General features: G+C 51.7%; 3 protein-coding genes across 15 annotated transcripts; 1 reads left to right on the forward strand and 2 right to left on the reverse strand.

Annotated features, from left to right (window-relative positions):
- The first annotated feature begins 2,079 nt into the window (after nt 1-2,079).
- LOC120671155 (protein FAR-RED IMPAIRED RESPONSE 1-like) lies at nt 2,080-5,032 on the forward strand. 2 transcript variants are annotated; one of them, XM_039951429.1, is made up of 5 exons: nt 2,080-2,362; nt 2,489-2,946; nt 3,077-3,206; nt 3,928-4,085; nt 4,180-5,032. In XM_039951429.1, exons 1-5 carry the CDS (start codon nt 2,116-2,118, stop codon nt 4,795-4,797), a joined length of 1,611 nt encoding a protein of 536 aa, XP_039807363.1. In that variant the 5' UTR covers nt 2,080-2,115; the 3' UTR covers nt 4,798-5,032. The 2 variants fall into 2 exon arrangements, with proteins under 2 accessions (XP_039807363.1, XP_039807371.1); XM_039951437.1 differs by lacking the exons at nt 3,077-3,206; nt 3,928-4,085.
- Nucleotides 5,033-8,383: 3,351 nt separating this feature from the next.
- LOC120671177 lies at nt 8,384-12,657 on the reverse strand. 12 transcript variants are annotated; one of them, XR_005673547.1, is made up of 14 exons: nt 11,738-12,657; nt 11,493-11,631; nt 11,184-11,402; nt 10,925-11,108; nt 10,775-10,834; nt 10,614-10,670; nt 10,414-10,527; nt 10,158-10,280; nt 9,884-10,079; nt 9,583-9,778; nt 9,396-9,488; nt 9,038-9,279; nt 8,872-8,947; nt 8,384-8,780 (listed from the first exon to the last, which is right to left on the reverse strand). XR_005673547.1 is itself a non-coding variant. In XM_039951467.1 (12 exons), the coding sequence occupies exons 7-12, from the start codon at nt 9,904-9,906 to the stop codon at nt 8,676-8,678; spliced, it is 735 nt and encodes a 244-aa protein (XP_039807401.1). In that variant the 5' UTR covers nt 9,907-10,313; nt 10,414-10,494; nt 10,614-10,670; nt 10,925-11,108; nt 11,184-11,402; nt 11,493-11,631; nt 11,738-12,628; the 3' UTR covers nt 8,384-8,675. The 12 variants fall into 12 exon arrangements, 4 of the variants coding, with proteins under 4 accessions (XP_039807401.1, XP_039807393.1, XP_039807412.1 ...); XR_005673541.1 differs by having other exon boundaries at nt 10,158-10,313; nt 11,738-12,654; XR_005673546.1 differs by having other exon boundaries at nt 9,884-10,280; nt 10,414-10,494; nt 11,738-12,655.
- Nucleotides 12,658-13,674: 1,017 nt separating this feature from the next.
- Nucleotides 13,675-14,700, reverse strand: LOC120695191. The gene has a single exon (XM_039978491.1). The coding sequence runs from the start codon at nt 14,698-14,700 to the stop codon at nt 13,675-13,677; it is 1,026 nt and encodes a 341-aa protein (XP_039834425.1).
- Nucleotides 14,701-15,756: the final 1,056 nt, after the last annotated feature.

Below are 15,756 nucleotides of genomic sequence, written 5' to 3' on the forward strand. Positions count from 1 at the left end.
ACCATTCTGCGAGACTCCACACCTTCCTCACCAGAACGCGGATGGCGACGATGCCGATCCACGCTTCCACCCGCGCGCCCGCATCGAGTTCTCGACGTTCGATGGCAAGGAGGATCTCCTTCCATGGTTGAATCGTTGCGAAACGTTCTTCCGGTGCCGGAATGTCGCCGCGTGCCATACACGTCGCTGCACTTGAGCGGATCAGCCCAACTCTGGTTCTGCCGCCTGGAGTTGACATCGGGAGCACCCTCGTGGCGCCGTTTCGCACAACTTGTGCAGCAGCGCTTCGGGCCTCCCATGACAGACGGCCCCGTCGGCGAGATGATACTGCTTTGGCGGGACGGCACCGTGGACGACTACACCGACAAGTTCCTCGCCCTCGCGTGTCGCGACGCTGACCTGACGGAGTCCCAGCTGGTCCAGATGTACACCGCCGGCCTCGTCAACCCGCTCAAGATGGACGTCGTGCTCCGCCGGCCGACATCCCTTGACGACGCCATCGTGTTCGCCAGGGCCTATGAGCAACGCATGCTCTTGTCGGCGTCTGACCCCGGCCACACGAGGAGCACCCGCTCCGCGTCTCGCGCGGCGTCCAACCCGGTAGCAGCATCGCACACACCCTCCGCGTCGGCCAACGACTCGGCATCCTCGGCTGCGGCCGGCTCCGACAGGACGACATCCCTCGCGTCCACCCTCCCGCGCTGACGCCTTTCCCCGGCCGAGATGTCCCAACGTCGCGCCGAAGGCCTGTGCTACAATTGTGACGAGAAGTTCGTCATGGGTCACCGCTGCAAGAAACTCTTCGTCATCGAGATTGTGGGGTTCGACGACGCGGACACGAACCCGACAGCGGCTACCATCTCCGCCACCGACGACACGCCGGGCATCTCCCTCCACGCGATCTCCGTCGTCCGGGCTCGCGGCTGCTAGACCATGAAGGTGCACGTGTCCATCGGCAACACGACGGGGATCGCTCTGCCCAGACTCCGGCTCATCCCACAATTTCATCGACGTCGACATGGCGCGGCGAGCAGGCGTTCCGCTACAGCCGTGCCCGCACCTCGCGGTCACCGTCGCGAACGGCGATCGCGTGGCGTCCCCAGGCAAAGCTCTGCACCAGCCCGTCGGCATCAGCGGGGAGGCGTTCGACATCGACCTTTACGCCCTCCCCTTGGGCGACTACGACATGGTGCTGGGCGTCCAATGGCTGGGCACCCTAGGACCGATCCTTTGGGACTTCGCTCGCCACAAGCTGTCCTTCACACGGGCCGGGAGGCGCATCACGTGGACCGGCACCGACACCACTCCGGGACTGGCGTCCGTGTCCCTGATGAGCCGCGACGGCGACCTCCTCGACACCCTGCTGGAGGAGTTCGACTCCCTCTTCGCTGAGCCCCAGGGCTTGCCCCCGGAAAGACACCTCTGCCACCGAATCCGCCTCAAGCCCGGCGCAGAAGCCATCACTGTCCGCCCCTACCGCTACGCCCACGCCCAGAAGGACGAGCTTGAGCGCCAATGTGACGAGATGCTGCGCTTGGGCATCATCCGGCGTAGCACCTCGGCATTCTCGTCCCCGGCACTCCTGATCCGCAAGCGCGACGGCACTTGGCACTTTTGTGTCGATTACCGGGCGTTGAATGATGCTACGATCAAGGACAAGTTCCCGATCCCGGTGGTCGAGGAGCTCCTGGGCGAACTACGCGGGGCACGTTTCTTCACCAAGCTCGACATGCGTTCGGGCTATCATCAAGTCCTCATGCACCCCGCCGACGTTGACAAAACCGCGTTCTGCACGCACCAGGGCTTGTTCGTGTTCCTGGTGATGCCGTTCGGCCTCACCAATGCGCCGGCGACCTTCCAAGCCATGATGAACGACATCCTCTTGCCGTACTTGCCTCCTTGGCGCGCAGAGAGCTTCAACCATAGCTCCGGCGCGCTGGCGAGGTCCAGGGCCAAGGCCGGCCACTACCTTTGAATATAATCTTCGTCGTGTTCCTTCTACCAATTCCAATCCCTCTCTAGCCCGTGACAGACAGTCTGTCAGAAAATCAACCGTGAGCAAGCTGATGATGATATCAAGAAAACTTTGATGACGATGGGAGGATTAAGACTTTGATGTGGACAAATAGCCGAAGCAGGATGCAGTACGAGCATTTTGGTGATGTGGTCAGTTTCGATACAACATTCAAGACCAACCGCTATGATATGCCTTTTGGATTATTTGTTGGAGTCAATAATCATTTCCAAACGGTCCTGCTTGGAGGCGTGCTAATGACTGATGAGAAAATTGAGAGCTTCATATGGGTGTTCAGGGAATTCGCATCGGTGATGGGTGGGCAAGCGCCGAAAACTATATTGACAGGTACTGCTCTTAATCCTTTCAGCTTGTGCGCTATCGTAACATTGGACATATTTATGATTTGTTAGCGCATTATCTTTGTTAGGGCAATTTTGACGTTTGATTCTGTGGCAATGCTTTAAATCGCAGATCAATGCAGAGCAATGGATGTAGCGATTGCAGAGGAGTGGCCTGACACGGTGCATCGTTGGTGCAAGTGGCATGTTTTGAAAAGAGTAAAAGAATGTGTAGGACCTAAGTATACTAGTAACAAGGAATTTCGTGACAAATTTCATCTTATGCTGAATGAGATGTTAACTACAGATGAGTTTGAAAGTAGCTGGGTCATCTTACTGAAGGAATATGGTCTAGAAAAAAATGCTTTCTTGACTCAAATTTATGAAACCAGGCATAAATGGGTGAAGAGCTACTTCAAGGGTGTTTTTTGTGCACAGATGACTAGCACACAAAGAAGTGAGAGTGCTAATCATATGCTAAAGAATATACTTTCACCAAACTGTCCTTTGCATCATTTTATACAGCAGTACATGAAGATGCAATACATCAGAGATGAAGATGAGTACTACGAGGAAAGGCGTAACAAGCTGGTAGGGAAGATTTACCGTTTACGTTTTCTTAGTTTGGTTATTGCAAATTTGTTATTAGTTTTGTCATCAGTACCATATTCAGCATTTGTAATGTACATAATTAGTGTCCTGGCTTTTTGATTTGGTGCAGAATTCCAAGAAACTTGCAACTGGAGGGCCTCTAGCAGTACAGGCGCACAACACTTATACTCTTAAAGTATTTGCATTATTTATACAGCTGAAAGAGGATTCAGAGTTCTACAGAAGTATAGAAGTTATACCCGGGGAGCTGTGTTCGGCTAGGCGGCGACTAGGCGGCGCCCAGGCGCGCCTAATCGCTAGTCGAAGGCCGTCGCCTCGCCTAGGGGCATAGTCGGACCTGTAGGCGCCAGGCGGCGCGAAGGCGCGCGAAGGATTCCCCCGGGCGAAAAAATTGGCCCCCAGGGCGAGCGCGCGAAGGATTCCCGCGCGGAAGCGGATAGCGTGGTCGCGCGCGCGCATCTGGGCTCGACGGCGCTGGTGGGGTGGAGGAGCGCCTGGCGGAGGTTGCTGGTGGGGGAGGAACATTGGACGGGCTCGACATCGGCTTGACATCGGGCGGCGGCGGCGGCAGTGGAAGTGGCAGGCGCAGCTGGGAAGAGACGGGCGGTGGTGGAGGCGGCGGCAGCGTGGAGGCCGGCGGAAGAGCGGAAGGTGCGGCGTCGGAGAAACAGGGAGGGAGGAAGTCGTCGTGCGGTGGGTGAGGAGGAGCGGCTGGATGGATAAGGTGAGAGGGGTGGATAAGGTGGGCTGCTGGGCTTTTTTGATGGGCCTTCTTTAACTTTAGGTCCATAGATCTCTTATTTTTTCTTTTATTTAAGGTAATTTAAGGTAATACATATATATGTATAAAAATTAAAACGCCTAAAAAACGCCTAGGAGCGCCTAGACGCGATTACTCCCGACTAGGCGCTAGGCAGTGGGTCACCGCCTAGATTCCGCCTAGCGCCTAGCTGAACATTGCCGGGGAGGAATATATTGCTGAGCACTATGATCTTAGTCGTGTGCCGCGATGGTGCAAAGGGCGTTACAGAGTGCAGGCCTCCTGTGCTGGGACAAAATATGTGTGCGAGTGTGGGCTATTCGAGCATTTTGGTTTACCTTGCAGCTATATATTACGGGTACAGCTCTAGATTCTGTCTCGATTCTTGCGAATACAGTACGCATACAATTTATGCCAGTATGCTATACTGAACATGTATTAACTTCTCGCAGGTTTTGATCAGTAATGGAGTGGAGAGAATTCCAGATTCCTTGATTCTGCAGCGCTGGACTGTGGGTGCACGGCATATTGTCCCGGAGGGCCTTTCCCAATACAAGAAGGACAATCCTGCACTATTGGCACAAACATACAGACATTCTTCTTTAATGCTGAAAGCTCTTCGATTCGTAGAGATGGGAGATAGCAATGTGCAGAGTCACACCATGGCTATGAAGCTGATTGATGATGCTATAGAGGCTTTAAAAGAAGTTTCCAGAGAGAAAGATGGTCTGGGATTGTCTCATAAGCCAAGAGATGCAGTGCAGGCAAACGAAGAAGAGGAAGAATTTGTTGAATTTCCGCAGCGGGTGCCGAAGAAGAAAAGTGAACGTGGCCGACCTTCAAGCAGAAGGCCCCGAGCTGGGCATGAGAAGCTATCTCGGCGTCCGCGGTTCTGCAGCATATGCCGTAGCGACAAGCATACCATGCAAAACTGCCCCGACCGGGACAATAGCACGAAGAAGACAAGGAAGCCACCAACTTGCAGCGGCTGTGGGGTCACGGGGCACTCAGTGGACCGTTGTCGTGGTAGGCAGCAACAGCTTGTTCCTGCTGAGTTCATATTCCTTTAGACGCTGCGTCTTCATCGTTCTGAAGCAAATAATGTTCCTGTCAAGGTAGCAATGACGCGAGTGTATGTGTAAGATGGTAAGCGTCCTGACCTGCGTGTAGGACAGCTCTGCTTGTGCAAAACTTTGATGTCATTTAACTTGCTGTAATTGTATTTCACGGCCAAATTTGTGGTGCGAGGAGTTGTGAACATTATGTCCAACTTTAAATATGAGCTAGTATCACATTGCCGAGATATTTCTGCTGAGAGGAAAAATGAGCAACCAACCAACATAAAACCTTGCTGCTCTGCTCGTGCTAAACTATGATGTGATTTTTCAATCTGTAAATATATGTCAAGGGGAAAAGTAAGGTGCGAGCAGTTGACGACATTGTGTTCAACTTTTGTTATCAGCTACAAGCACATTGCTGAGATATTTCTGCAGCCAGAAATAACGACCAACCAATAACCATTAAACATTGCAGGGCCGACACTATACCACTTAGTACATCCCCACTCTGTCCATCATCTTGGGAGGCGTGGGAGCGTGGTTTGGCGCTGGCTGGGCCGTTTATTTCCAAATAAAAAAAATTTGGGTGTCACGTCAATAGTTTGATCAGATATCGGGAGGGTTTTTCGGACACTAATTAAAAAACTAATTTCAGAACTCATATGGAAATCACGAGACGAATCTTTTGAGGCCTTTGACCACATCATTAGCACATGTGGGTTACTGTAGCACTTATAACTAATCATGCACTAATTAGGCTTAATAGATTCGTCTCGTCGTGTATATCCAAACTGTGTAATTAGTTTTGTCATTTACCTACATTTAATACTCCATTCATATGTCCAAAAAAAGAAGGCAAAAAATTTTGGGAACTAAACGGCCCGGCCACCTGTGCTGCTGAGGGCTTCATCTGTCCGAGCGCACCAAGCCCAGCAGGCTGTGGGAAAGCTGCCGAAGTCAACCTAATGGCGTCTCAGGATGGAAGCAGCCTGGCATCTCTGGTAATCCACCTTTGCTTACGTGCATTAAGTAGTAACAGCTGCATTCAGCAGGGCCATTCTAACGATTCTTGCATCTTGAAGGGATCGGATGTCGAAGTTGCGGTTGAAAAGAAGGAAGAAGCAGTGCAGGATCATGTAGTCCAGAGGCAGGGTGGAAGAAGCAGCGCATCCGGTGTTCTTTGTTTGTCAGATGTGGTAATTTTGCAGCTCTTCTTTGGAACGCTTCTGTGCAAAGATCAGTTTACTTAATTTAGCTAAATTCTTGTACAGGAGTCGGTGATTGGGCAGATTGGGTGTGCGATCGGCGGGGCACAGGCAGTGCCTTGGGCCATGGCTGAGGTTAGAAATCTTATTCCATTCGTGTGTTCCCGTTTGTGCGTAACATTTGTGCTGAAAAAGTGAAAATTATTTGACACTAGCGCCTTGTTCGGATTCAGCCGGATTCAGCCAGCCACAACAGTATTTCTCTCATACAAAATCAGCCCAGCCACCAGCCAACCAGCCAGCCAACAATATTTTCCTCTCACGCGAAACCAACCAGCCATCCAGCCAGCCAGCCGAACAAGGCAGATCGAAGGGAAGGGCGTTGGTGACGACATGGAAGGTGTTGGTGCGTCGGCTAATCCGAATGATGGACCTAGCAGTTCTTGGCTGGAACCCGAGTTTCTGCGGACGAATCAGCAGCTGCTGGGCGCATGTGTCCGCAAGCGGCGGAATCGGACAGCGCGATGCCGTTGGGGAAGGTGCAGATAAACGCATGTCCATACCCTTAATTATCCATATCCATATCATCCATCCCCAAATTGGAGGGTAATTATCCAATGGGTGTGGATAACCCAACGGATAACATAGGATGAGGACTCCGTCTGTGAGCCGCAAATGGAGGGCGGCGCTCTCGTCGCTGACTGCAAGGTCACCCAAAAATTGAACTTCGGCAAACCATTGCTCGTGCCCCTGCAAGGCTGCGCTTGTAGAGGCGTCTGACCGCGAGCACGACGCGGACGCCGCCGACAGAGCGGAGGAAGACACAGTAAGCCGCCTGATTTGACGACGAGCACGGCGCGCGGCCACTGCCGGCAGAGCGGAAGAAGACGCAGTAAGCTGCTTGATTTGACGACGAGGACGACGCGCGCCCGCCGCCGCCGGCAGAGCGGAAGAGAATGCTTTTGGCGCTGCCAAGCTCCTTCAGGTCGAACGCCCGCGTAGCTGCTGCGCGGACGATTTGACGGCGAGGACGAGGCGCGTCCGCCGCCGGCAGAGCAGAAGAGAATACTTTTGGCGTTGTCGAGCTCCTTCTGGTCGAACGCCCGCGCAACTGCTTCGACAACTCGTGTATATGCTCTCGGTGGGTGCGGATGTAGATGCATACGAGGGCGCCTTGCTCTTCTGCTGGCCGTATGCGAGAAGACGTCGAACGGGTAGCAGTTAAATGGGTATTACCCGCATAATACCCTACCCACATCCATACTTAAATGGATAATCCATACCCTCCCCAAACAGTATGGGTATGGATTTGGGTATGGGTGCTGGATATCCAGTGGCATCGTGTCAGCGAGGATGATGCTTGCAGCAATATGGCAAAGAAGCCGAAGCTGTCGTAGATAATCTGTTGCCTAGATGATCTTTTGGATTTTATGTATCTGTGATTTTGCAGTTGGGATGCAATGTATGTAGCCATGGATTAGTTTTATGTATAGGAGTACGAGAGGATGGATAGTGTATCCTGTATTTTGCCTTTGCTCAACTGTAGCTGCTGTACTCGAAGGGGGATTCGATGTGCAACGCTTTTGTCGTGTTAATCACTGGATTAATGGAATGATGATGTACACGGACTGGCAGACTTGCAATCAGCAGGTTTGTGGCTTCAGCAACTGCTTGTTCCGTGGATATCGTTCAGAGGAAGCTGTGGCGGACTTTGTTTCGTACTTCGCAACCGGAGAGATGTCTGCGCCACAACAACAACAAAACCCTCAGCTCCTTGTTGCCGCAGCACCGGTCCTTGATGGAGAAGCAGCAGTAGGGCCATACGTTGGTCCAGCAGCGGCCCCTGCTGCTGCTGCTGCTGCTGAAGGGGAGTATCATGTTCCCGCCCCAGGACAGGCAGGAGGAGGACCTGATCTGGTGCCGGTTGTGCTCATCTTAGTCGCGATTATTATGGCTTTGCTTGGGTACATTTTGAACTAGGGGACTTGGGGCTTTTGTTGCAGGATGGCCAGAAAGTATGAGCCAGCCCTTAGTGATGGCTATTAAGGTAATGATGGGGTAGATGGCATTGCAAATGTGCAAGCTAATAGGCTTTGAGACCATGTGAATCTGTGGTCTGCTGTTTAGGGTTGTACCTACTAGACGTTGTGCTGTCTAGTAGGATTTGGCTACATGTAAAATCTCTCCTCTTTTGTGAACCTTGTAGTTGTGGAAGCCAGTAGGCTTTGGTACCATGTGAACCTGTGGACTGCTATTTATGGTTGCAAAACGTTATGCGTGAGCAAAACATCTATTTGTGTGGGATGGTGTTTGTGCGCACTGCGAGTACATACCACCAAAGTTGTTCGCGGAACATCTCGGCTGATTTTGCATTTCAGTGTGTCTCATAGATGATGAGCAAAATGAAAGCAACATTTAAAAACGGCGCAATACATGACACACAGATCTGTTGACGCTCCAGGTGGCACAGCACAAGTTACATGAACAAAGAGAGAGCTAATAGGGAATAAGTAGCATTGATGGGTATTGTTTCCAGTGCGTGCTAAGTTGGGGTCTGAACACAAAATAACAGAACCGCTTATCGGTGGTACGTGAAGCACCGATGAGCGCTAAGATGGCCTCAAAAGTAGAACTTGCAAGAGCGCCGTGGAAACCATAACGTCATCACCGCAGAAAGCCCATACATCAAGACCGGAAGATCTCCGCAACAGCCTGAGGGAGCGCTGCAGTATTGCCTTCCAGGTATAGAATCTCAAGCATCAGAGAGTGGCCAGCGTGGGCAATGTTTTCCTACATGCAAACAGAATCGGACCGGTAGATGTTTCAGGGTAATGAGAAAACACATTCAAGGGCGACAGTATCATAAGGAAGCAAAACAAACCTCATTCAGTGGTTCATCCAGGTACATTCCATTGTAGTTGCGAGCATAGTGAAGCATAATGGTGCCGCAATCATCACTGAAAGTGCAGAAGAACACATAAACTGTGAAGGGGTCATTTCTGTATAGAGATGCACGACAAATATCCAGAAATTTGAAGATGGTTGACCTGTTAAAAACAGGTTCAAGCTGAGGATATTTCAACTTCCATTGGTCTAATGGTTCCAGGGACCACCCTTGGTAAAATGAGGTCAAGCATTTGCGGAGCGAGTCATCCAATATCGGGTGTAGTTGTTGGTGCAGCTTGTACCGTTCGGTACTGTGGGCAGGGTCAAGAATGTGCAGCTCCGAAAAATAGGTGTCAAACATGTAAGCGCACCATATAGTGTCAACCAGTACTGGGATTATCAACTGAAAAAGATCAGAAGAAGAAAAAGGACAGACAGGAGAGTGATTGATCTTGGTGTAGTAAAGTACCAAACTGAAGAGAGGTGAATTTTAACTGAATCCAAAAAAATGTGCAGTACCATCTGGCAACTAGGAACAGAATAATCAACATTGACAAACTGGTTGTAAACCGTGAGAATGAGCTCAGGGTTGTAGCCAGCCAGCGAGTTCATCTATCACCAAACAGAGGTTTTTGCAACTTAATACTGAAGCAACATAAGTTAAGTAATGGAGCAAAAATTGAGTTAGAACCAGTGAAAAGCCTACTGCAAAATCCGATTCTAAGAAGTGGCGCCAGCGCGCAGGGTGGCCGGAGGAAAAAATGGTTGCATCCATCTGGTTTAGACGTCGAATAGCACCATCAATCATATCCGAATCGTGATTTTTTCGATGGACAAAAGCCTGTATAAGCTCTGGTCCAGTAAGAACCAAGTGCCTTGGTAACGGATGCATGATCCATTCGCTGCGATGTCAGGGGAAAAAACAGAATAATCACCAGCATGTTTTATATAGAACCATTGTCAACAAGTTAATAGTTCGAACGAGGATCGGGAAAAGAAGGACACACCGTCTTGTATGTACCTCCGGCATTTCACGGCAACAGTTAACCAATTTCTCTAGGACAGCATTGTCAAATTAGCGATGTCGCAATGCTGGACTCCAAGATAATTGTCGAGTTCGAGGGACTGGTGCAATGATCTTGTCGTAGGGTTCATTTATCAATTGTCCGTAAAGTACATTGCCAGCAGGATCAATTCCTTCTTCTGTGACATGAACAATATCTAAGACCAAACATTGAGCAAGGTGCTTGTTCGCAATAGTCAACGGCAATTCGACCAAACCCGATGATGGTTCACAACCAGGTTGAGGAGCTTCAAACTTATTGGAAGGAGTGAATGACACTTTTAAAAAACTTTTAGGGTCAGGAGTAGCTTCAGGAGCAGGAGCGGGAGAAATGTCAAACCCTAAATCGAATGATGGCGGGGCAACATCAATATCTGGAAAAGCAACAAATGCAGTGGCAACCACATAATTTATTTGATAAGACGCCGTGGTTGTAGGGATAGCCAATACACTAACAACAAACAGAATCCGTACCTAGGCTGGACTTGAGCTTCTTGGCTGGTGTTTGATCATCAATGTGGTATGGCCTCTTGGTGAGTTCAGCCTCGGTCCTCCCTGCAACAATATTTGGTGAGCGCTGAGGTAGGGCTGCAGACGCAACAAAAAAAAAATCCTTTAAAGAAAACATCGACAAACGAAAATATGTGATCTAGAAATGGCAGAGGGGAGAGTACCGTCACTATGAGGAGGGCGTGGGGAAACGGCAGGGCTCGGACTGGATAGGTTGGATCCTGTAAAAATATAAAATGCAGATATGTGAGGAAAACATAAGTTAAATATAAAAAATTCCACACAGCCAACCACATATGCCAGCAACTCTAGTGGGAAATATAACCTGTATGACACGGCTTCGAAATGGCTGGCGTGCAAGGAGAGCCGACCGGCATTACAGGGCCTAGAATCAAAACATTACAAGCTAAAATAAGATGGTTGCCAGGAAAAAAAGGCAGAGCATTTGGGACACAGTGGTAATGGGCTAACTAACCTTTGTCGCGAAGCAAGGAAAAAAATGTACCATTTGCATCTAGACAGCCCCGAAGTTATCAGCTAACCAGTCGACAAGATGTGCATTGCTCCTCAATCCTCATAATAGATGACCGCAGCTCAAAAATGTCTTTCATCGTAAGGGCGTTCTGGTTCTTAATATAATCAATGCAATAAGATCTCTCCTGCACACGTGCTTCAACATCAGCTCCAAAAGCAAAAAACGGGAAGTAGTAAAGTATGCAAAGAGGCGAGCGCACCAAACCAGGATGACGTTCACGAATATAAGAAGCTAAATCAGTTGGGCTCTTGAATGAAAAAGAAGCAGGCGTTAAGATTGCGTTAGCTTCCATGGTTGTAGTCTGCTGCCTTGGCACTGATGGCACTGTATAACGCTCCCGCGAAGAAGAACCATGAGTTGATCTACGAGGAGATTGATATGTGTGCCTCATGTATGCAGTAGAATCAGGTGGCCGAACCTAACAATAATTACATACAAATTATTTGGCCTGTGTTAATTAAGAACATGGCTGAGCAGATGAAAGCAAAAGAATAGATCTACTACATACCCTAATAAATTGTGAAAAATCTTGTTCTCCTCTGCTAGCACACATGACTGCCATCGTACGCAACGATTCTTGATCGCCGAGGCACAACTTTGTGAGACTTGTTGAGCCTATTCAGATCAATATTGTCGAGGAACAGAATCTGATGACAACATAGTACATGCAAAGGTGAACGCTTATATGCTTGCAAAAAGAAAAAAAAGAAAAAAGTGCAAAAATCTTAATCCAGAAAAGTACCGAACAACTACCTGTAGGAAGTAGTGGCACCCAAACAACGCTGTGCAACGCCCCTTGCTAATAGTTTCGGCCCGGGCTTTCTGTGCTGCATCAAGCACATGACCATACACATAGCGGCACCAATTGTAACGGTCCAGTGATCCAGGATTCTTCAACGCACCCAGATATCCATGTGAACTTGATCGTGTTTCACACAAGGCGCGAGCAGATGAGCGACTATGAAGACAACAAATGCAACTTTGAAACTGTCTAACTCTTGGCTCGACGACTGGTGATCCAGGTGCTTCTCTAGCACATAATCAATTCCCTTAATACTCCTAACATCCGGACCTACCAACCCAATACTAGACCGCAACAAATCTAACTGATCATCAGTAACTGAAGTAGTGGTAATATCAATTTCTCCATTGGGGATCCCAAGAACAATTCCAACATCGTCTTCATGCACATATATTTGCCTAGACGGCCCAAATACCAGACAACTCTCTTCTGTATCTAGCTTACTCAGCAACCATGACGACAGCTTTAGATTGAGCTTGCTAATACATGGGATTTCAAGAATCCCCCCAAAACCAATATCGCGAATAAGTTGCTTTTTGAACTCACTCAGCTTCGAGACCATCAAGAAGACTGACTTGGGGGAGCAGCGGTTGGTGATGCTCAACGAGGAAGATGCTTCGTCGTCATCGTCGATGGAGTCCGAAGATGCAACAACTACTGACCCTCCAGTGTGCAGCCTCCCAGCGAGAGCAGAAGAAGACGGCTGCACGGACTGCCTAGGGTTGGAATCAAACTTGGGCATCCATTTCTCATCTCGGTCGACGACCATGGCTAGAACAGAAAGGGCAGCATGAAAAAAGGGAATAGTCGAACCACTGGCTGTTCGGCTGATCTGATGAATAATGCTCAGCTGATAGAATAATATTTTGTGAGAGAGAATAAACCGTAATATACCAGCCTTACACTGTTCACTGGCAGCCGATCAGGCAAGTATACTAAGGTACCCCTGTGAAACAAGATGTACACAGCGGTACCCACGGGAAAACGAAACCAACGCACAGCCCAAGGGGCGCAGTGCAGTCTACCGCACGTATAACATAAAAAAATAGGATTAATATGGACCACACAATCGGCGTAGCGCGGCCGTTCGGAAAAGTGGAACAGTACAGGAACAACCCACGATGAAACAGCTCCTGTCTCACCTTTCTGTCAAATCACAGCAGAGGGATTACAGCACCGAGCCAGGAAATACACAATAAAAACAAAACAAATACAATCGAATACACTATAGTGGACAAAAAGGCACGAATCTCGGAACATGACTCGCGGTCCAGATAACGTCTACCGCGGTTGCCAGACATAAAAACGCCTTTTGGCGAGCGGCGACGACCGGCGACTGCAGCAGCAGCAGCAGCAGCGCACCCCTCCTCGAAGTTAATGGCGGCCACCAGAAAGCAAGCCGTTGCCGGTCTCCAGCGCAAGGCACGGCGGAGCGGAGCTCGAGGCCACTGTCCCCCGCGGCCCCCGTGAGCCTCGTGACGCAGCAGTAATGAGGCGCTGGCCGCGGCCGGCGCGGGCGACCGATCGAGGAGGCAGGGAGAGCGGCAGCGGCGGATCCAAACAAACAGTCCTGCTTCTGCTCAAAAAAATGGGCTGGCTCAACGAGGAAGATTTTGAAAAAAAAATTGAAACTTTGTGACCATTCTCGATGGATTTGATTCATTTTCTTCCGTGTTTTTTCGATGGCGACGGGCCGCCGGAGTCGCAACCATCCACCTCTTGAACGAACAACCAGACGGGAGCAGCAGAACTATCAACGTCACCAACAGCATCGAATCGAATGGGAAGGATCACGACGACCAGGTGACGGGACGGAACGGGACGGAACGGAACGGAACGGAACGGGAGGGGATCGCGCCGGCGGCCGGCCAGCCGGCAGGTCACCGACTCACCGGCGGTAGCACTGCAGGTGCAGGAAGAACCCGGCGGGGGGCTGGCCCTTGCTGGCCATCTCCTCGTCCATCCACACCCGGCCGCCGTCCGCCGCCCCGCGCGCCTTGAACATGAACTGCGCCCCGCCGCCGCCGCCGGGGGACACGCCGGCGAACCACCAGTCGTGGACGTCCCACATGACCTCCACCACGGCGCCGTCGCCCAGCACCGCCGTCCGGTTCCCTCGGAAGTTCCACTTGACCCGGCGCGCCTCCACCACCTTCTTGCCGTCGACGCTGACCGCCACCTCGCCGTCCCGGGAGGGCCCGCCGCCGTCGCCCCACTCCTCCCCGCGGCACGCCACAGTGACCTCGTGCTCCGCGCCGTCGTCGCGGAACCGGCACCGCGTCGTGTGGACCAGCTGCGCCGCCGCCCCGGGGCCGCCGCCGCGGACCTGCTTCCGCCGGCTGAGCAGCGCGCGGCGCGGCGCCGGGGCGAACCGCCGCGCGAGCTCCCGCGCGCCCTCGCCGCCGCCGAGGAGGAGAGCGAGCTCGCCGTCCGCGACCACGGCGAGGTGGTAGTCGCGGCAGGGCTCCGGCGCGCCCGGGCGGTGGTACCTGGCCTCCGCCGTGTCCCAGTAGATGGACACCGCCGTGCCGGCCTCCGTGGCGAAGGACCGCGTCCCGCGCTTCTTCTGCAGGAGATGCTGCGCGGCCGCCGGCGCCGGCGCCGCCGCTGTCGTCCGGCGCGGCGTGCCGAGCGGCGCCGCCACCGGCAGCGCGCGGGATCCGTCGTCGACGGCCACGGCGAGCCCGGTTGCGCCGGCAGCCGGGGCCGTCGCCGCGATGGCCCCAGCCCCGGCGACGGCCCGGGTCCAGGTGACCCTGATCCGGAGCTCCTTGCGCGAGGACAGCGCGACCCGGTAGACGCTGGCGGTGGCCGCCTGGAGCGAGCGGTCCAGCGCGACGCCGGCTCCCCCGCCGGCGGCGGCCCCGGCGGCGAGGCTGACGGTGCCGTCGCCGAAGCAGGAGAAGTCCCGCATTGCGGCGCCGGCAGTTTGCTGGGGCAGGCGAGGGAAGCGATGGGAAGGCGACGACGGGAGCGGCAGCGAGACCGACAGTCACGCGCGCGCACGAGGGGCGACCTCGGCAGCTGCCAGGAGGAGGCCCGGCCGGGTGGAGACGGAACGGAAGGAAAGGCGCTGCCTGTCTGTGGTGGCTTTCTGGTAGGAGCTGGAGGCGGAGGGGCCGGCCAGGAGGCTCCACGCCAGATGTGGCTGGGCCTGCCCTAGTGTGTGCTAGCACCGTAACGCAAGAAACAAGAATGTTTTGGGTTGACGACAGGAACACGGAGGGGGGGCAGCGCTCGAGCTCGAAGGGGAAAAAAGATCAGAAAAGATGCGGCTCCTGCCGCTGCCGGAAGAATTGAGCGGGCTATTATATATGTGGTTTCAGGCTTGGTGAGCTTGTATTTGCTTGTTTCTTTAGGATTTTTTTGTTCCGGCAATCCAGCTGATGAGGTGAGGTTGCCAACGAGTTTGCCATGTATCGAGGCTCTGTTTGGTTTTGTGTAAAGTCCTAGGAAACTTTGATTGTTAATTATGGTGTTAAATAAAACCAGTTTGCAAAATCAACTTCAGAACTCTGCGCTAGGAACTATAAAGAATCTAATGAGATATTTGACCACGTGATTAAAGAATAGTTACTGTAATGTCACTGTAGCCTATCATCGATTAATTACCGTCATTAAATTCGTCGCGAAAAATTATACTCATTTCTAAAAAAAATTTACAAATAAACTTTATTTAGCACTCTATATATGCGAAATTCTTTTCTCAACTTGCGTGCACTAAGTTTTGGGAACCAAACAGGCCCGAGTCCTGCATGTATCCGTGTGGTGGAACGGTCGGGGCTGACGCATTCAAGGCGTGGTGGACAGTTTCCTGACCAGGTTCTCACTGCTGGTCAGTCAGTCCCGTTCTCACTGCTCCTGCTCCACATGGCACAACAAAGCATCGATCATTCTACACATTTGGCTCCTTGATTGTAATAAGGACAACTTTTTAACTGAGAACTACTGTAGGGCCATGTTTCGTTTA

The sequence above is a fragment of the Panicum virgatum genome, chromosome 2K, assembly GCF_016808335.1.
Source record: "Panicum virgatum strain AP13 chromosome 2K, P.virgatum_v5, whole genome shotgun sequence".
Taxonomy (NCBI): Eukaryota; Viridiplantae; Streptophyta; class Magnoliopsida; order Poales; family Poaceae; genus Panicum; species Panicum virgatum.